Source organism: Poecile atricapillus, chromosome 1 (assembly GCF_030490865.1).
Source record: "Poecile atricapillus isolate bPoeAtr1 chromosome 1, bPoeAtr1.hap1, whole genome shotgun sequence".
In the NCBI taxonomy this organism is placed as follows: Eukaryota; Metazoa; Chordata; class Aves; order Passeriformes; family Paridae; genus Poecile; species Poecile atricapillus.
This window is the reverse complement of record NC_081249.1, coordinates 10,424,772-10,440,901: the sequence shown is the minus strand read 5'-3', so window position 1 is coordinate 10,440,901 and position 16,130 is coordinate 10,424,772. Positions and strand designations below refer to the sequence as shown.

The 16,130-nt window shown below is 36.0% G+C and overlaps 1 protein-coding gene across 4 annotated transcripts in view; it reads right to left on the bottom strand.

Moving 5' to 3' along the window:
• Positions 1-16,130, bottom strand: part of DMD (dystrophin) — a 1,141,085-nt gene that overhangs the window by 550,988 nt on the left and 573,967 nt on the right. For all 4 annotated transcript variants that reach the window (XM_058829412.1, XM_058829411.1, XM_058829410.1 and 1 more), the window contains one exon: positions 14,355-14,527. In XM_058829412.1, the coding sequence (XP_058685395.1) occupies positions 14,355-14,527 (173 nt within the window). The remainder of the gene's footprint in view (positions 1-14,354; positions 14,528-16,130) is intronic.

Genomic DNA, 16,130 nt, shown 5'->3' with positions numbered 1-16,130 from the left:
TAAAATAAAAAAATGGAATTACCTTAACTGTCTGTCTGTCTTGTGAAAGACAGTATTGTTCTGAAGATACAAATGAAAGAGAGGGAGAATTTTAGCGAGTTAAAACTGTGGGATTTTTTTAAACGTCTGGTCTATAATTCATTGTTTAGTGACTAGACAATTCAGAATCGAGGCAGAGGACAACCACTCCATGTACTTTAATCAAAGTTGGAAATTTGTACAATATAAAACTCTTAGATAATGATAAGTCCTAGAAAACTATATGTTGTTCACAGACCTTTTTATTTTCTTTCCAATATGATCTTCTCCTACTCTATTCATGAACATATCATATTCAAGACTTAGAAGCCTACACAGCTTAGAATTCAACTGTGTGGTAGTCTTCACAAAAAGTGCCCTCTTCCCGTTTTGGTCAGAATCTTGGAGAGTGAAGAAGCTACACAACACACTCCCAGAGATCCCAGTCATGACAGCACAAAGGGCAAGCTGAATCAAGAATTCCATTCTCAGTTTCAAGCTATTATCCTTCTAAGTACACAGAGAGCTCAAAGGCAGTTCACTGAGGTATCCCTGAAAAACTATAAATGCTGATTTATCATTTCTGCTCTGTCTTAACATGTTCTGCAATGCTCACAATGGCACACATGTTCTACATTATTGTTTTAGCATTTTGAGCAGCTACTCTCAATGCTATGTATTTTACCTTTCTAATTTCAATGACTGAAGGCACGGACCATGCGATGCAACTAAAGTCACTTTGTTACACTAATCACCGGTATTTATAGTTCTCTAAGTTCCATACAAAGTTTTCCACTCAGACTCCTTTGTCCCTGTTCCCTTAGCAACACAATCTTTTCAGTTATCAAGTCCTTGTTGCATCCTCTCCCGTCAGAGCGGTCAGTGTGGTGTCTTCATTTCTTGTTCCTGCCTTGAGTTTATCTCTCCCATGGCTTCCACTGTACCAGGACCAGGAGCTCTATGGTGCTACCCAGCTCAGCTTCTGTAGCCGTCTAATTTTCTATTTTATGTTGCTTGCTTTCTTCCCTGCTTTAGAGGACCACTGATACTTTAGAGGATCCTTTGCAGGATCAGGACTAGACTACTGAGTTAACAGCAACAATTACTGAAATAACCAGAGTTGGTGAAGAAAAAGGATATGGTAACTGTGATTAGGTCCTATTTTCTTTCACCAGGCAAGATGCTACATCTTATATGCGCTGAATGTCATGGACCTGATTTCAAAAACTAAGCATCTGTAACTTCTGCTACTATCAACTATAGCTTTAGATGACAGGTCTGAAAAAGAGGTTTAATAAAACCAGATGGGAAGTGACTTGGAGACTCAAAGCTGACTTCTAAGTCCCTTACTATAAATATTTTCATGTATGATTGTGTATTTGTGCGCTATTGCTCCTTGGACCATAAGCTGAAACAAAACCTTGCTGCAAAATGATTTTTATCTCCTGCAAGAGTCAGGAGTTCTAGGGCTCTTTTTCTACTTTTTCCTTTCCTATAGTAGTGCAAATCCACTGAAAGCAGTGGAGCTGCTTCTGACTTGCAGTGCCATAAGAGAGTCAGTATTAGGAGGCAGAAGACAGGTGGTTACAGAACCCTTATAGTTAAGTGCCATCAAACTACAGATCCCCTTTTCTTTGTCTGATGTGAATAATTGCCCACTCATTTTTACAATGGAACAGAGTACACAGGTATTATTTATAAATGTAATTGCCTTTTCAGAACTGATTGGAGAAATGATGCCAAAACCACAATTGTGAGTAGCCCAGTGGTTTCTAGCATCACCATGTTTCATGGGTGCTTCCCAAGCAGACACCTTGGAAATAAACTCTATCCTGCTACAGTATGTGGAAGATGATGGCACTTTATAGGATGCAGAAAAACTTGGGGAACCAACCAAAGGATTGTGCATCCAAATGGGAGAAAAGAAATGCACTTGAACTGGCATTGCTGTTGTGCCAAAGACAGTGAAGGTCTGTTTAGTGCCCTGCAGGGACAAAGACACTCATAGTTATTAGAGGAATTTATTTCTGGGCTTGCAGTCTCCCACAGTGTCTACTAAAGAGTATCAGTTCAGAAAGACAGAAACATTTTCTCCTTTTCCTTTACTGGAAAACTGCAGTGGTTGTCATTAATCACCCTGACAATATGAAAATGCAGCATTATTCTGTTAAGTATTTCTATGCTTTCTGATTTTTCACTGATCTACCATGTTGTCAAATGCTATACACACAGACAAGGCACACATTTGTGTACAGTGTAAAAGGAAAAAAAAAAATGCTTAAAGCTACAATAATTAAAATATTTGGACCTGGGGTGTATTGGACCTTCATGGTTGTTAACTTCGTTTTCTTGCTTTATTATATTATTGATTTAATTTTATTAGCATAGTGGCTTTTAAAATTAATATTCATTGTAAGATGCTATCCAGTCTTTCATCTGTTCAGTAAAACCAGAAATACTCTTTCCATAATACAAAAACCTTGATGGTAAATTCTTAATTCCACCATTTATACACTGAAATCAGAGGGGATAATAGAAATAAGTCACTAATTATGCAAGAGCCTTAAAATTCCAGAGAGAAAGATTCATGGAACAGCAGGTGTCTGTACCACATTTTTGTGTTATGTGAGGGCCAGTGAACCTGAGTGAAAAAGAACAACTCAGTGATTCCTCAGATTCACATTTCATCTAGGTTTCCAGCTAGTCAGAGGGCATTTTCAGGAAGGAAAAAATATCCTGGAAAGATGGAAAAACCACTTTTCTGGTTAGCCAGTCCTGCACAGTGCTGGAAACATGTCAAAGCCACCAGGCAGCCCCAGCCCCACAGGTTCAGTGCTCAGGGGAGTGCAGGGAGGGAAGAAAAGGAGAAAAAAATGGGGAAAAAATCCAAACACAAAAAAGGACAAATATTTTCCAAACACTTTGTTATTTCTAACATCTCTCACAGCTTCTCACTCAGTCCCTCCTTATGTTCATAAAGGTGGCACTTGAGGGAAGTGCTCCTGTGGGTAGAGCATTAGGATGGAGCTCAAGGTTCACTTATTGGCAAGTTATAATATTTGTATCTAACCTCTAAAAGGCATCTGAATATCACAGCTCTTCCTATCTTATTAATGAACTGACAATAATAAAACTTTTTAGGATATTTTGAGTTGATTTAGCCAGATTTGTTAGGGAAACTAAATAAGAGGCTAATGGGACTAGATATGGAATTAGGGACTATTAAATATGTAAGACAGCTTCTCTTACTGCTTATGATTTCTTTGAATGTCATCATTAACCATGTGACATCTGAGTAGAAGTGTCTTGGGCACAGCCAGAAAACACTTGTGAAGGTTTTGCCAGAGAGAGGTGGTGTTCTCTCCAGCCAGGAGAGAATCTCATGGACCACGGTACAATAACCTTTGATTATTAACATATTCCAGAGGTCTACATCATGCAGATTCTAGAGACAGACTGAAGGAAATCTTATTGATGAATGCATGAGACTTTAGATGTCTTAGAAGGAGAATACTTATATCAGAAGGCCCTGATTTCTTTGCAGGATTTTCCACCAGATGCACCCCCTACCATTCAATTAAGCATTATGCATTTGCTTCATGAGTATGACATCAGAGTTCCATAAAAATATAATGAACCTATAAAAAAGAAGGACCAGCAGGATCCCCCTGCCCTTCATGTTTATAGGCATGATTGAAGAAGGTGAAGTCCTAAAAGTAGATAAGGGCAAGTCGAGAATTATGTCACAGAACTCAAACCCTAGAAGTCTTTTCCCCCAGCCAGGCTGCACCCCAGGACAGTGACACAGCAAAGGCTTTACAGCCCAAGATATCATTGGCTTCCTGGGCTGCAAGTGCATGTTGCCTGCTCATATCTAATTTCTCATCTACCATCAGGGTAGCTACCATCTGCCAAGAGGTAGATGGAGAACTAAAGTTCTCCACCTATCAGGGTTAAGTCAGGGTGGAAAAGGCATCATGGTTAGTCACAGAGCTGCCATTCTGAGGGAGATAGATAGGGCTGAGCCAACAGAAGCCCCGTTAAATTAATCAAGAAATGCAAAGTCCAGAACCTGTCAAGGAAGAGCTCCTTGCAAGAATATAGTTTGGAAATAGATTGTCTGGGAAGTGGCTTTGTAAAAAAGGATTTGGGGTCCTGTGGGTAGCAAGTGGGACATGAGGTAGCCTTGTTAGGCAAAAGAACCAAGTATATCCTGGGCTGCATTGGCAGCAGCACAGCCAGCAGACTGAGAGAAAAGACCATCCATCCTCACTCAGGTCCCATTGGGTCACATCTAGAACACTGCACCCAGTTTTGCACTGGTCAAAACAGGACCTTTACGAACTGGAGTGAATTCAGCAGGACAGCACCACAAAGTCATGGGTCTGGGCACTTGTTCTGTGAGGAGGTCATTGAAGAGCTTCAGTCAAGCTCTTTGGAGGGGTGCATAGTGTGAGGATGAAAGACAACAGACATAAAAGAAAATAAGAGGTTTAGAGTAGATATAAGGGTAAAAGAAATTGCACCATGAGTACAGTCCAGCTGTGGAACAGGTTCCCAAGAGGTTGGTCATTCTCTCCTGTTGAAGACTGAAGACCTGTCTGGCTAAAGTAACCAGGTCTATTAGTGCTGACTGTTTTGTGCAGAATCTTAGACTGGGAGAGTCCCTGACAGTCCTTCCAACTGGAAATATTCTGTGATTCTATGACACTAATTAAAGACATGAAAACTCTCTAAGTCACCATAGCTAGACCTTACACAGGACTTTGATCAGTAGCTCAGGACAAAGGGAAAATACAGGAGCAAAGTGTAATCACACAAAGTTGCTAAAAGGGATTCTAGTGAATATTTTATGACTAACAGGCTAAGCAAATAGAAACTAAGGAAATGCAACTTCAGTGATTATGTTGTCTATCATTCATTTCCAAGAATAAATTTTCTAGCCTTTTAGCCAATTTCAGCCAGATCTGAGAGGGAAGTCTCAGAGGTAATTGTACTGTTATAGGATTTTGAAAAATTGGTTGATGAAGAGAAGAAAGAACATTTTACTTATTTTAACACTCCAGCTATATTCCAGCCATCCAGCTAATGCATGTACAGATGAAAAATATAGGTATGCCCTGTATTCTACAGAAATTAAATGTGAATTTTTTGCTTTGTTGTTTTTTAATCATGGTACCCATATCTTTTTAATTTTCTTGATGTCATACAAGACTTGTGGACAGAAAGAACAAATCCGATAATCTGTCTAAAACTGAGGCTATATAGTCTTACAGTGTTATCTTTATGTTGTCCTAATTGATAGAGAATTGCCTCAAGGTCTTAATGGAGTTATTACTAAACCAAATTTTCCTGAATTATATCAGCCTTAATGATATAGGAGAGTAGCAAAATAATTGTCACTCATTTTATTTTAGTGTAAATGTTTAAAGAAAATTTTCAACCTTACACTAAGAATCAATCTCTCTTTTACTAGAAAAGCAGCTAGACATTTAAATAATAACCAATCAGATAAAATTATGGAAGTTTAATCTAGAAGGAAACTATATTTCAGGAAGAAATAAAGAATATCACATTGGAAAGAACTACTTGCAATGAATCTATGGCATAGTCCCCTGCAGAAGCCCAGAAGATAAGGGGTTAAGCATGTCTCAAACACCAGTAGCCGGATGGATGGCCGTGGAGCCAACCAAGGGCTGTTGGTGAGAACACACTGTGAGAAAGAACAGCATGTGGCTGAAGAAGGGGCCAGGCAGAGGTAGGACAGTACTTCCCTGGGACAATTGTCCTTGTTCTGGGAGCTGAGAACAGCACAGCACAGAGCAAGTACAGGAAGGAGGTCAAGGAGAGGGCATGGACTGTTGGCCAAAGGCCAGCCCAGTAGTCTTTATTCTCCAATCCAAACTCCCGTAGAAACTCTCTGACCCATTTTCAGAGACATCTAGACAAACTCAAAGATGATAACTAATTTGCATAGAAAGCAAGAAACTTAGCTCCAGGGTGGGGAAAACTCAGTTTCAAAATGGTGCCTCCACAAAGCCTGGGTTGTGTTCACCCCATCAGCTGGATCCCTGCAGCCCTTTCTCCCTCTCTTTTTTTCTCTCATTCTCTCTTTCAATTATTCTCTCTCTCTCTCTCCCTCTCTTAAGTTTCTCTCTTTCTCTTCTACCCAATCCCTTAGTCAAAATCCACCACTGTGTACTTATAGTACAACAGACTTATACCAATTTCCATCAAGTGTATAATTTAGTAATAAAACTTTTAAAGTGTTTATGGCCCACCTAACTTTTGTGGTTCCTTTTTTGAAAATAGCATCTATAAATCTAGGGTATTCCTTTCCACAGTCCCCCCAAAATAACAGCAAATAGAAAACAGGTATTCTGCTTATTTTAGAAAACATCCCCGCAATACTCTGCTTCAATTTAAGAATGAAAGTTTTTTTCTATGTCAAACAATATTCATAGTTCCACAGACAAAAAAAAAATAAATAAACGAAAGGCTAAATTAATTAATCTCAGTGGTTAAAACTTTTGGGAGATGAAACTATTAATGTGCAGTGTACCTAGTGCTATAATAATAAGATAAACAGGTTTTTTTCAGTTCCAATGCCATAAAATTTTGGATCACACCAGAAATATTGACTAGCTTTTACCAAAATCACCTTAACCACTGACTTGCCCATAAAGAAAAAAAGATTTGAAAGCTGACCACCCCCAATGAATTACTGAAGCTCACCAGGACAGAAGGCTGAACCTTGTAATCTCAAAACTATTAGTACCAAGGTCAGTGGCTAACACAAAACTTGCTGCTTTCTACTCCAAACATAATGTGTGTCTTCTTTGCTTCTTTGGCACATAGAGGTACATGTAATACATTTAATAAAAGAAAACAGTTCCTTTCAAACTGCCTTGGAGGAAGAAAGTGAAAATGATATTTATTAGATGATAGCAACAATGTGTACTGAGAGCTGAGAAACAGCAGTGATGAAAACTGTATCAAACAGAAAACTGTAACTTCTGACTTTAGCTACAGATGTTAAAAGACTAGGCTCCCTCTACTGTCAAAAATGTTTTCCCGGGAGGTACTTACAGGGAAGTGTACACTGCACCACGGCAAATAGAAAGCGGCAATTCCTTAAAAAGCTTCAAGGGAACTCTGCAAAGAAGCTCACCTTAGTACATCCAATATGCATTGGACCTAATGGCAGTTCCTGCAACCTCATCCTTCATTCAGTGCACAGCTGACCCAGCTAAATATTCATCCAGCTAAAAAATTCTGGCACAGCACAATGCAATGATTCAATACCAAGAGTGAAAGTGCACCTTATTTGTCAACACTTACAGAAGGTAATAGAAGTCACTGCAAATAAAGCTTCGGACCTGAGGATATCCTGCAATTCTCTCAGGCTATGTCTACATGGATGGATGCATGAATGAGCTCTGCCTGCGCTTTGAGATGGTTGGCTATAAATCAGGACTATCTGTGAAGTTACAGGGATGCACTAACATAGCATTGTCCCTAAAGCAAGTATACCCTTCATTCTGGCTGTGTCTCATAGCTTATGACACTGACCACGATGTCATAATTTTTTGTGGCTCTGACGTGAAAGCCCGAGACAGTTCATATCCAGATGGCTCAGAGTCTATTTGCTTCTGCCTGCATTTCTCTTCATGCATATTTGCATTCCCATAGTTCTACAGCCCACATATTCATGACTAAGCCATAACATTTCCCAGACATTTCAGTGAAATTCTTTGTTTGTACAGCAGAAAAAGGCTCTACAATAATTCCTGTATGAATGTGGTGAAGTTTTGTCACTGAGCATTTTACAGTAAAGTTATGCTAAGTTATGCTAATTGTCAGGCTTGAGGGTTGGTGATTTTAAAACATACAAGATTCTTTTTCAGCAGAAACACTTTCACAGCACAAACACATGCAAGATTATCTCCCCTACTTATTAAAAGAAATTCTGAATTAGTTTCACCTCATTTTAAAATACAGGCACCTCCAATTGCCATACCAAGCATTTTCTGTTTAAAATTCTTTAATTATGCTATGACAGTGGTTTAATAAACATAGCTCTTCTCCCAAAAGCTACAGTGATTTTTATTCTGCCTCAATTTTGCTACTTAAGTTTCTCAAATAATTTTATAATTTTCACTTATAGCTGGTCCATTTAGAAGATGATCTTATATATAGTGCCCCATGAAAAGAGACATTTTAATGGCCATATATAAGGCAAAAATATTTTCCAGCTTTGCTGTAAATTTAATCTTTTTAATTATAAACTAGCCCACAAATACATACATATATACATATATACATATATATGTATATGTATAGTTTGGGTTTCTTTACATTATAAACATTGACAGAAAGCCCTATCTAGATTGTCCATAATTAAACATTTATATTTTACACTACACCTGCTTGTTATGCATTATTTTATACTTATTTGCAAGCAATTAAGCAACCAATGAAACTTACCGATACATTAATTGATGGTGCAATATTATGGGGCAAATTAAATGGCAAATCTGTTGCAAGAATTTGATTATAAAGCAACTGCTATGAAGAGCATTTTTGTACAGTAAGCAGGGTACGAAAATAAATTAACAACAAATGCTGGCTGTAAGAGTCAAGCATTATAAGCTGCCCTTTTCAAAACAGAAATGAAAAATTTGAGTCTCTGTGAAAGAAAGCAAGGAAAAAACCCTACCCTGCATGTAACTAAGGCATGGTAGCTATTCTGAGATTAACATTAAAAAGGAAATAATGTTCTTCTCTCATTGGGGATGAACTAATCTGTTCTGGTTTTCACTTTCATCTTGAATCCTGAGCCAAGGGTAATTCTAATAACAAGATTTACAACCTCAACAGAAATATATGAGCAGATAGTTTTTTGGAAGGGAACAGCCACTATTTCTCACTTTTTCATAAAATACCTATGCTTTCCACTAGTTGCTCTTCTCCCTGTACTGAAATGAAGCCAGGTAACATTCATTTTTGTCATTCACTTTGTCAGAGTTAAAGCAAGTAAAAAGAAATGCTGACTGGGCTTAGTGAAAGAGATATATAGCAACACATTTAGATATAAATTAAACTCCATTGTTTTGTTTTATTTTCTAGCTTAAGATTAATCTCCCCTAATTTTATCTTTCCAAAAGTAATGCTTCTAGTCTTATCTTGTCTGGTATCCCTGAAGAGTCAGCAGACCCACTATATGTAGTTATATATATAGTTATAGTTACCTGTGAAAGGATTGCCTGGGCAGTATTTAATGGAGAAAGAACTTAGGCAAGTAATGTAAAACAGGTAACTAAAACTTGGATAGCTAAAGTGAAATCACATGACTCAAATCTTCAATGACTTCACATTTACAGAGCATTGTTAGTGCTACAGAGGGGAACTGGAAATCCAACTGAGAAACTCTGGGAAGGAAAACATAAATAGCCTAAATGGCTCCCTAGTATACCTAATTAAAATTAAAGAATCACCCACAATAATTCTATTTTGATTTTTCTTGAGATAGATATGTCCCTCAAGGCTACAAAACCTTTTCTTAAAAGTTCTAAATGTGCCCCTTTTATCTTTTGGTTTCAGTTTGGATTTTTTGCAAGGCTAAATAGTTGTATAATGAACAGTCACAAGGGGATTCAGACTGGCATGGGATGAAGGAGAGAGCTGGGCCACTCTGAAGTAAGAGGCTGAGGCCATGAAAGAAGGGCTGAGGTATCTAAATGTTTCTGGAAATCTATATTCAATAAAATAATTTCCTCAGTATTCTAACATCTGGGTTTGCATTTGTCAGTTGCTTATAGATACTACTCCAAGAAAATATCTCATACCATGGAAAGATAAATATACTCTTTACATCACTTGGGCTGAATGTAGATCTCTTGATATTGTATCTGTATTATTTCTACTATGCAGGAGCACAGAAGCTGGATCTGATTCAGATACCATAGACAGCCATGTCCTCAAGGCTTGCTGGTGCTGCAGTAATTCAGAACATGGGCAGGTTACTTTTTACATTTGAAAAATTAATGTATTTCATTTATTTTTTCTAGTATCTTGATCCATGGATTGGATTCGTTCTCAACTCAAAAGACTGTATCATTAAGGGACTATATCATCTGCTACTATGTGGTCTTAGAAATATTATCGCAAAATATTATTTCTTTCACAATGAATCAATTCTTTATGGATAATAAATGTTTTTCCTTTGGCCTTATCAAGAAAATCAACAGCTAAATCAAAGTTATTCAGAAAAAGTTGACAATTGTACTGTAATCCAAAACATTAAACTAATTCTTAGTATAAACTTATTAACTATTTCTTTATGATTTACTCTTGCTACTATAAAAATTGCTAGTTGTCTGTGAATTTTACAAAGCCATCAATGTATGTTTATTATCATTATTATGGATTTGCAGTCTTTTCTGATATAAGGTTGGCATATCACTTTTTACTTTTTTTCAGAATTGTCAAGAAGGACTTTCTAATGATATCTGATATCAACTTCCCCATATTCTCTCACCACATTTAATTTTTAGTGAATTTGAGATCTGTTAGATATGCATTAATATAGTTTGTAATGTAAGCCCTGGAAGATGATTATTTACCAAGATATGAAAAGGCAAAAATTAGTTGCCTGGCATTAATATGAGAGGTCTATTAGAATTTTAATTCATCACAAGAAACAGATTAAAAAATATTCAGGATCTACAATATCTGTAAAATTTTAGTATTTTGCTTTTGAATTATATTCATTTAAGTATTTCTGTCTTGTGTGTCTTTTTTTTTTCCATTTTTTTTTATAATTTTCATCTGCAATTCCTAAAGAAATATTTTAAATTAACATTTATTTTGGAAAATGTTGCACTTCATTGATTCAATGATTTCTGGCAGTTTCAGTGCTCCCCTAATTTTAGGGAGCAATTGTTTACACAAGCAAGACTTAGGCATAAATATCCTGGGAAGATAATATCCTGAAAAGACAAGATCTTTTACAAGTGTCATGCTGATAAAATAAAAAGTTATATAAGACAGTAATTTTAAAGTCTCTCTTCTATTGTGGGGTTTTTTTTCCAAAAATTATATGTTCTCATTTGAGGTATATAGGGACCTGGTGTTAGTGTCACTTCCTAAAAAAGTCATGATTAATACAAAACAAACCCCAGTATATAAGACTGCAAGAAAGAAGGAAGACTATTGTGAAATTCTGGTAAAAGGACAGGAAAAACTATGACATCTGAGTGGCTCTTCTTACTGGTACTTAAACTTTACCTTTCAAAATTCAGATTCTATTATCTTAATACAACTGCTTGGAAGATAACATAAAAAATTTAGTATCAAGCAAAGGTTGAAGTTATAAATTAAATCATAAATTGCTCTTTAGCTCACAAAAGACAAATCATGTCACTTCTGTTTCCTGGAGTTTGCTTTGCACTCATAAAACTGAAACCAAGGAAACAAATTCTACGTGGTGTAAGATGAATTCACTGCCATTTATCTGTTGGAAACACAATGAGTTATTATGTCCTGAAATTAATTGGAACAGAATAGAAAGTCACTCCTATCAAAGAACCATGCTTAGATACAGCCTTGACTTAAAAAATTAGTAAGTGAAGATTAGTGGTTCACTGTGTTTGTAAAAGAATAAATATTTGCACTTGTCTGAGGTTTCTAAAGCCTCTGGAAGGGTACTCAAGAGTGACCACAGCATTTTTGCTATTTTTTTTTTTTCCCCAGTGAAATATTGTCTGTTATATTACAGTAAGTACAATATGAACTCTCATTTAAATACAGGAAACATGCTAAAGTAACAGTGTGAAACAAGGTTTTCAAATCCTGTAGAAGAACTGCACTTGTAAAGCTATTTGAGTGCCTCCCATTCACAGTGTATTTCTGTCAAACTGGCGCAGGCTCTGCAATAAAACAAACTGAAAATCTATTTTGATTTCTAATTAAAAAGAACTCACTCTAGAGTTAATTACAAAGTATCTAGATATGAATCAGGACTTCTTGGAAATCAATTTCACACAAAAGAATGCAACATGAAGATTTCTAATGGCTTCTATGAGATTTAGAGAAAGCTCTCTGCAAATAACTACAGAGGTAAGGAAAGTTGCTTTGTTCTTCCATCTGTCGTGGTGATAGTTGATTTTTTATTTATTAAAATAATTTCCATGTTATTCCAAGTCTTTGATTTCATAAAACCAATAGTCAGAAATGAACACAGTTCCAGTATATTTGTCCCTGGTACTTTTCAAACTCATACTCACTTAGATATGCTCTCTTGAAAGCAAGACAACTCCAATAATAGTTTCAAAACTGTCCTTTAGCATCATCATCAATAGCATATCTCCTAAACACAGCTTTATCCATGTCTCAAGGGCAGAGTTACACTGATACTTTCATCCCTTACAGGCACAAACTGCTAGAAGTAAAATGCTAAAGGCCATACTGCCTTCCTTCACCTCATCCCTTGGATTTGTGTGCAGTCCAAATGCACCTCACAAAACAGCAGAAGCTATGGGGGCCATCTAGAGCTGAAACAAAGGCTCTCAAACAGTTATCAATAAAGCTGAGACCAAACCCAAAAGATTCAAAGGAAAAAGAGAGGTGTGAAAATCAGACAGCAGGCAAGCTTATCATCCCCTTGAGTTGCTGTCCATCATACTGAGAGGGCAAGTTCCCCAGGCAAATGCCAGCTGGACAGTAATCATACTTTACAGTTCTCTATGCCTTTATCTGATGACCTCAAAACACTTGACAAACACTAATTCATTTCACCTCACAAGACTTCTGCTGCTGGCTAAATACCACTGTAGCCTAAATAACGAATAATTGAGTGTCAGTGACGATAGTCCGAGCTTTCAACTAACAGCAAATTGCTGTCCTTGCTGTGCACCAGGGGCAGAAAATGCATATGAGGAGATGCCAAAGGTTTCTCAGAGACTGGTCTACTAAAACAGAAACTGGCTGGGCAAAGCCAGCCTCTGGGGAAAGGAGATTCCAAGGGTTTCTCAGAGCTTGGTGTACTACAGCAGTGAGATTTAGGCAAAGCTAGTCTCTGGGAAAAGCTCAGCACCAAATATCTCCTGGTTTTATAATCTGTGTAAACAGATTTTCTTCAACCTCTTTTCTAACTTATCCTTCATTTTTGTACATGGCATCACAACTTACAAGGATTTTTCTTACCACACCAATAGTAAGAACAAGATTTAGTATTTGAAAAAAACAAAACCAACAAAACAAAAGGCATAAAAGAAGAATTTTTAAACTTTACCAGATTATAAATGTCTCAGTTTCTTACACTTGAAATGTTGAGACAAAGCAGAGATGTAATGAAGATTACCGACTAATATTTTTTACCATTAACCTCCTTGATTATTATTTTTTTTTAAGCTTTACTTCCTTTTCTTTCCAGAAATCTAAAATCAAAGGTAGTGCCTGCCTGTCAGTGGAAATAATGTCTCTAGAAATCTGCAAAGTGACAGCTGTTTACCAACATTTCAAAGAAACAAAGAAAACATAAAAGTTACCAAGGATTGGATTGCAGAACAAGGTCAGTGAAGGCTAAACCCACAGGAAGTATTTATTTTCTTTCAGTAGCTGCTTATGTGTTTAGAATTGAATCTCATTCTATCAACAATGCAATAATTAACTGCACATTAAACTATCTTTTTTGTATAATAATGACAAAGTTTTTAACATTTTCTTAGATAAGTGATATTTCAAAACATATGTGTAGTGCAAAAAAGTGATATTCTATCAAATTTCAATTCATTGACTTTTGAAGTGGCATATCAAATAAAACTTTTAATGTCAAGTTTTCAGCATTGCCTGAAGAGCCAATATTGTAAAGTTCCTACCAATGGAAAGTTTCAATGAATGGAACTAGTGATATATAGATATAATGATTTTCATTAACAGATTAATGTCATTCATTCTCAGAAGAATTGTCAAGGACTTTTCTGTGGTAATTCAATAAATGCTTGAAAGTATGACTTTTTAATCTAAGGCAAAGTTATTTCTTAACTCTTACATACTCATGCTGGAAAAAAGTTATATCTCATAAATCATAGCACTTTATGTATCATTAGCAGTTCAATAGTTCAGTGCAAGTGATAGTTGGTCAAAATATTTTCATATTTTCAGTTTTATAAAAATGCCTACAAATTAAATTACAATTCTATATAAATGTTCTATGCTTAGTTAGAAGAAAATATTTTTTGTGGCAAAAAGAAGCCAAAAAACTCCCAATCATCAACAATAGGCCAAATATTAAGGAAAGCCACCAGAAAGAGCAAGTTTTAAAAGTTACTTACGCCTGTCGGTCCCTGTACATCTTGTTAACTTTCTCCCATTCAGAGTTAAGTTGAGTCAGCTTCTCTTGTATATTTGCTGCTTCCTTTGGTGTAACATTTTGCAAAGCCGGTGTCTTCTTCTTGTTAATAATTTCTACATGGCCCTGCAGTCTCCCAAGGCTATCCTTAATGCTCTGTAATATCAAGATTTTAAAAAATAGAAACAAAACAATGTTTTTTATAAATAACAAAGAACCATTCAGAAGCAAAAGAAATTGGTACATAATGCAAATTAAAATGTAACATTGATAATAAGACTAATTTTACAGTAATCTGGTATAATAACTTAATATCCATCCTTTCTTTAAAGACTGAATGAAAGCGATCTGAGGAAGGCAAAGGTTGGAGAGGAAACAAAGTGCTATTGACTGAAAAGTTCTGCATGTCAATATTTACATTTCCTGACCTTTCATTTCCCTTTACTTCCCAATTCAGAAACCATTCCTTGGAGCAGTCACCAGGATAAAAGCCTGCAATCCCAGGTGGAGCCTGCTGAGGTACTGAGATGATTCTGTGGTGTGCAATGTCATCACTGTGAGGAGTTGCACAAGAACTGAGCAAGATGCAGGGAGAAAATCTTTAATAATAGCACAAAAAAAATAATCTGGAAAACCAAAAATACCGGCCATTAACTTCACTCAGTTGGCAAAAAGCATAAACTTGGCACAAAAATGACACTGCAAAATCTCATGTCCCTGGGACATGGCAGTAAAGAAAAAAAGCATGTTCCTTGATGACTTTTGGCTCAACTTGAAAAATAATGGCTTTCTTTTTCACTATCCAAGCTTCCTAGGATGAGATAAACAAATGTCTCGCAATCAGTCTACACAAATGAATCAAAAGAAATGTACAGTAGACATTCAGCAAAGGAAATTTCACATAAATACAGTAATAATTTAGAAAAAAAAAATCAAAAATTTATCTTCTTTAATATAAAATGAGTTACTCTTAATTTAAACAAATTAATCTTGCATCTCCAAAAATCTCATCACTTTTGTTTCCTCTCATTTTTACACACCCTTCTCTAAGTATTTTCAGATTATTTACTTTCAAACTATTTAATATTTTTTTTTCAGATTAATTATGATATATACAGCCAAGTTGTACTCCTTTCTGAGAAAATGTTTTACTTCTAAAATTTTAAAACATTTATTACAGAACAACAGCTGCTTTCTGGATAAAAATAAACACTGAGAAAATATTTCGAAGGCACAATTCAGTGCATAATAACTGCGTTATCCAAAATTCTTAAGTAACAGGTGTAATTGAAAGTTTTTACCATGCTACTGCTGATTTTTTTTGGTTTTGGTGGTTCCTTTTTCCTGGTTTTAATCAAACTAAGAGTAATTTTCGATTTGTTCCAATCTACTGAACACTATCAAACAATTTTTAAACTTCATTAAACAATACTAATTTTGATGCTGGTTTTAAAGTGGTGTTCTACTAGTAACTTTCCATGTATAAAATTTAGTTTACTCAAAGCTGCAGAGATGTGTGTAGCTACTAGAAAGAGATTAGTTAGTCTTAGAAAGCCATTTATAAACTGGATAAACTTCATAGGCAGCTTGAACCAAACTGAAGCACTTCCCAGTCCACGAGCAGGGAAGTCTTCTCTCTCTCCTGCCTTTCTTTAACATCTGGAGTCTAATACTTGAGAGCTGTGAATGTTGATTTGGATTTTATCTCTGAAATTCCTGATTTTTCTTAATAAACTTTTATGATATCCATGTAGATTGT